This window comes from Porites lutea, chromosome 9 (assembly GCF_958299795.1).
Source record: "Porites lutea chromosome 9, jaPorLute2.1, whole genome shotgun sequence".
In the NCBI taxonomy this organism is placed as follows: domain Eukaryota; kingdom Metazoa; phylum Cnidaria; class Anthozoa; order Scleractinia; family Poritidae; genus Porites; species Porites lutea.
In genome coordinates, this window is record NC_133209.1 from 27,729,098 (window position 1) to 27,735,040 (window position 5,943).

General features: G+C 38.7%; 1 protein-coding gene across 1 annotated transcript; it reads left to right on the top strand.

Moving 5' to 3' along the window:
• Positions 1 to 2,005: 2,005 nt before the first annotated feature.
• On the top strand, positions 2,006 to 3,034 carry LOC140949129 (tachykinin-like peptides receptor 86C). Its single transcript, XM_073398364.1, has one exon. It carries the CDS (start codon positions 2,024 to 2,026, stop codon positions 3,032 to 3,034), a length of 1,011 nt encoding a protein of 336 aa, XP_073254465.1. The 5' UTR covers positions 2,006 to 2,023.
• Positions 3,035 to 5,943: the final 2,909 nt, after the last annotated feature.

Sequence of the window (5,943 nt, forward strand, 5' to 3'; positions counted from 1 at the left end):
ATTGAAGATTTTAATAAAAATATAGAGACGAGACATATCACGCGACTTCTTGACACAATATTATGATGATGATGACGACGAGTTTTTTAGGTGTGCCAAATTTTTATTCAGCTCCATAATCTGTGCTGATGTTATAGCGAATAAATCATTTTCCACAGCTAAACCCGTTTGACCCAACCCTTAATAACCGCGATGATTATGATTTCGTAATAGACCTTGTCACGGTTTTCGACGCCATCTTGACGAGTAGGCGAACGTGTCAGAAACTACAGCTTGTATAAGAATCTAATGTCGCATAATTTTCGTAAAACGGCTGTTCTGGAAAAAAATATGAATTGTAAACTAAAGCTGCACAGCAAAAGATTTTGCTGACAAAATTTGGGGGCCGTTACTGAGCTTAAATTTCTCCTGAAGCTTGCTTTAGATTTTCCATATATTTGTCCGCATTTTGTCCCGGGAAATTTTTACAGACAGGTGTATAGAAAATTTAAAAAAAAAAGGTTCTAGGTCTGCTAGCGCATATAACACCCTCAAATTGTTTCAGTAGAATCCTTAAGAGTGAAGCTTTAGTTTGTAATTCGTATATTTTTTTTTTAAATAGCCGTTTTACGGAAATTTTTGGACATTAGATTCCCATACTATTACTCTAATTTCTCACGCGTTTGCCTACTCGTCAAGATGGCGTCGAAAACCGTGACAAGGTCTATTCAATTTCATTTTAGCTATCGTTTCTCATACAAAATTAATTGTATGTACATCGCCTAAATAATCAAATACACCCTTTTTTGTCATCTGATGGAAAAAATTAAATGCTAGGTCAATTTTTAATCATGTAAGAGCTTTTTCGCAAGTGCAAATAAAGCTATGGAGCGAAACATTTCCCTTCACCCTAACCTCAATAAACCCTTTAAGTAAAACATTGATTTCAATTCATACTTTTAATTGTGAAGTGATATATAGACATTGCTTTCCTTGTTCAATAAAACTTATAGACCGGTCGTTATTTATGGGAAAGGGGGAGGGAGAATTAATGCATTGCAAGTTTTGAAAGGACCCCCCTTCCCTAGTCCTGGCAAGGAAACTTGCTCACGGGCTAGAAAAACACAAGTGACCCCCTCTTTTAAGCAATAATTTAATTCTGACACCTCCCCCATAATTTTGAGGTGTCTGTAATGTAGTTGCCTTTTTTTTTTTTTCAATACTTGGGTGCATTAAGTCGACTAGCAATACACTGCCAGATACATTCGGCGATAATAATTACCATGTTCTAAGCGGTGCCCTCGCTCCTGATTTTACTGTTAATGTAAAACTGATTCTGAAACTTTATTTCTTTAGTATTTAAGTCTGTTTTGGTAGAACATAACTAAAAAGATATATGATTAAAATTTTCGTGATATTTAGACGAATTCCTCAGGCTATCAGACTGACACAAACATTTGGCGGTGATATTTTTTCAGCTGGCTGGGTTATTGTAACTCTTACCTATTTGGATCCTTGATAGGATTCCACTTTTTGAGACGTTTTTTGAATTTCCCTAGGCCATAAAAACACAAATAATTTATTGAATCTAGCATAACCTGAAAAAACTGACCGCCGCAACACGTTTTCGTTAATTACAAAAACAGAAATAGCCACACTGCTAATCACTCTAAAGTACCCTCCTCCCCCCAACCTTCCATCGTTTTTTTATCCCCTCTCCATAAAAACTGACCGGTCACTCACAACTCTATTTACTATAGCTCAAATTATGGATAGCTTTTTGTACAAGTCGAGTAAGTTTTAGAGGCCGGATGTATTATGACGTTTACTAATTTATTTATCGAGACGACAACTGACTAAATATACCGTTAATTACAAATAGCTGTTAACAGAAAAGTTTCAATCGGACGCTGATTGCAATGCAAAATGTGGTATAACTACAGCAGGTGTTGCTTGCTTTTTTTTAAATCGAATCAAACAAAGAGGGGTTTTCATTTCAAATGATATCAACACCCGGGATAGGCCACATAAAACATTTCGAGAGATGGCAAATGCCACCAATTTCTCCAGCAGTGGTACTGATACACAAAACGTTGGGGTGATCATCACAAAAACCACAATTTGCATGTTTCTCCTTGCTGTATCCTTGGCAGAAAACAGTCTTGTCCTTTTAATTTTTAAACAGAACTTTCGAAATCGCTTGAGGAGCACCAACTGCTATTTTATCGCCAATATGTCTCTAGCTGATCTCCTGTTTGCTGTACAGAATTTGCCGCACGCATACAATAACTTTGTCTTGAATGGTCACTGGGTCCTTCGGGAAAGTGTTGGGTTGGCTTTGTGCAAGGTGGATGTCTTCTTCTCGTTGATTTCTATGGTCACCACTAATCTTACGATCCTTGCAATCTCCGTCGATCGATGTTTCGCCGTGTTCATGCCGTACAAGAAGCTCATTACTCGCCGAATTTGCTTCCTCATTATTTTTCTGACCTGGTTTATCTCGACAGTTTACGCCTCGCCTCTGCTCTATTACTCCACTCTTGTCGAACGAGGATTCTACACCACATGCACACTTTCAGATGCACACGTTTTGAAATTGTGGTACACCATTTTGGCAGGAATTCTTGCTATAACTCTTGTCATTATGCTAGTGCTCTACACCGCCATTGGACTCAAGATATGGCAGTACAGAACGATTCCTGGCAATCCAACCCAGGCAACGCTTGCAAGAAGGGAAAAACAAAATCGCGAAATTTTCAAAATGTTGATCACCCTTGTAGTTGTGTTCTACGTTTGCTTCCTGCCTTTTGTAATGCTGAGTCTTTCTCATCTTTTTGGCTTCTACTTGGTTTTGAAGAGAAATTATGGCCGCTTTACTGTACTTATGCTTTATTTTATGAACGCGGTTATAAACCCTATGATTTATTTTATATTTAACGAAAGCTTTCGTGAGGGTTTCAGGTCGGTCTTGGCTAAGAACATCTGCCGTAACAGAGGAACTGTGCCCACTGTAGAGAGACCATTGACACCGGCTGTGATCGAAGCGAGTGGCTGAACACCTGGAAAACTCCAACCGACTGTGTATGGATGATGAGTAAACAGTGTATAAATGAAATAAGGCCCCTCCACACGTATTTTTCTTTGCTGATTCAAAAATTTCCACGTCCACACGTATCCGTATTCAACTCGAATTTGCTTGTCCACACGTATCTCGACGTATCCGGATTCACTCTCAGTTCGTCAGCTAATTTGTACAGCGATCTTCGGCTTATGCGAAAATTTGATCGCCAAACTTCTTCAATAACCGTTTCACTGACAAAATTGCCCTACCAAGCACTATTTCGCTCGTTTAACTTGTTTACGGCGTCCAATTCGTCCGTCCTACATGGAAGAAGCTTCAAACTGTCCAGCCGCCGTTTGACGTAATTGAGATGTACAGTAATCATAGCTAGGTTTAACTGCACACACGTTATAAGACCTGGAACTGAAGTAAAAAGAACTGGGCTCGATCTTGTGACGCCACTGGATAAAAAATATCCAGATTTATCGTCCACACGATTCCGGATTCATAGCGTATTCAAAAATTTCCGGATTCAAAACGTTATGGGTTCGTATGCCGGATACACCGGATACGTGTGGTCGCAAGCCGAATCCGCAAAGAAAAATAAAGTTGCGGATTCAAAAATATCCGGATAGTGTGGACGAGGGCTTAGATTACACTATTCTAGGAGCCATACCCCGATTATGATTCCTAACTATAACCTACTACATGTAGTATCGGTTGAATACTAGCTTAAAAAATACATGAAGGCGCGCGACAAGAATCCAACAGAAATACGTCATACTCAAAAAAATTCACGGGTAAAGAGAACAAACATCTATCTGTCTCCTTAATTAATAAGAGAGTATCATTGACTTTGCATTTTGAGGTCTAGATTTTCGTTATAGGAGTTGCCACCTGGCCTACTCTCATAGTGACGAGGTCATCATGACTGAGTTTGTTAATCGGCTAAAAATCCTGTTGAGATAAAATAGGTTGCAGATCACTATTCCGTTTACACTAAGCGGGTGAATTCAAACACGACAACGACAGGTAAGTTAAACCCCCGGGTTAAACCATGCCCTTAGAAGGATGAACCGAAAGAATTATATCGAGGAAGAAGGTCAAGCAATCACAGCTTGAATCTCGCATTGTTCTTCTAGAATTTGTACGTGAAGTGACACAAGATAGTTTTGTTGGAATGACAGTAATTTGGTTTCAATTCTTTGATGACTCTTTGGTCGTTCTCGTTCTCTATGTAAAAAATATATAACATCTTTCTTGGACCTTTTTAATAATAATAATAGATAATAATAACAGACACTTAAATAGCGCGGTATCCACTAATTGCTCGAAGCGCTGTACAATAATATGGTAAGAAACTAGAGTTAAAAACTATTATAAGATAAAATAAAATTAAATAAAGCTACTAAAATCAAACATCGGAGGCTAATTTAAATAAGTATGTCTTCAACTGCGTCCTGAACTGGTCGACAGATGTAACACTCCTGAGTTCAGGGGGGCAATTGGTTCCATAACCTAGGAGCAGCTGCGGAAAAAGCCCTATCACCATACGTCTTTAACCTAGTCCTAGGCACGGCTAGAAAATTCTGGGAACTAGAACGAAGTAATCGTGGACCATTAGTGTAGCGTAAAAGTTCGGATAGCTAAGTTGGTGCCAAGCCATTTAGACATTTGTAAACTAGGAGTAAAATTTTCAAATGTATGCGATAATCCAGCGGCAACCAATGAAGTTTGAACATGATAGGAGTGATATGGTCAAACCGCTTAGATAATGTAACAATGCGTGCAGCAGTGTTTTGTATCAGTCTTAATCTGTTTAACAGGTGTTTAGGAAGACCATATAACGAAGAGTTACAGTTATCGAGTTTAGAGCTAATAAACGCATGTACTAAAATTTGAGAGGTATCTTCATTTAAGTACATCCTGATCTTAGCTATGACCCTTGTAGTATCTACCCTTGTAGCATCTATGCAAACCGCTTTAATGAAATTCTTGAATCTTGCAACCTAAAACAACACGTTACTGGAGCAACTCACGCTAACGGACACACTTTGCATCTTGTAATTTCTAAAAAAGATAATTCTCTCATTACTGAAATCAAGATTTTCGACCCTGTAATCTCGGATCACTGTTTAGTTTAAGCGTTTAAGTCTGTAAAAAGCAAATTCAGCAAGGATATAGATCCTCAGGTACTTCATTTTGAAAACTTTAGGCAATCGTGTCAGAGTTATAGACAACAACAATAAAATAAAAGTAAAATTTGGGGAAAAAACTCACCACCAGTTTTGCTGTTTACCTATTACTCCTTGCAGTTTAAATTTTCCCTCTCCTGGAAAACTGGCCGGCAAAATTCCGATCGAAAGAAAGACAAAAAAACTAGAAAAAAAGAAAGGCAAAGGGGAAAAAGAGATTGAGAAAGAAAAATCGAAATAGATTCGCTAAAGAAAAAATGGATAGCAAGAAAGCAAAAAGAATAAGGGTATAAAATGGGGATAAACTGGATTGTCTGACCCTGTGGAGGGGAAAATTCGTAACATTGTTTTTTAGTCAGTGGAAAGAGGAGGGAGAAATCGAAATTTTGTAAAATCGCGGACGGCAACCATGGAGACGTCGCGGAGATTTAGTGCCTTTCCCAGCCCATGAATATATGAAATATAAAATTGCAAAGGTGAAGGGGGGAGGGAGCTGCCTATCCTGCATAGCAGTCCCTTTCGCTCACTTATCTTCTTCTTTATCTCATACCCACTTGCGTCTCGTGCTCTACTTACTGCCGAATTTCTTTTGCGGGCCTGGGGCCCGTTTCTTTAAAGTCCCGATAATTAACGGGCCCGTAAAGCTGCCGTTGTTTACACGCAATATAGAGGTTTGAATAGTTTTGCATCTAACATGATAAAACTATC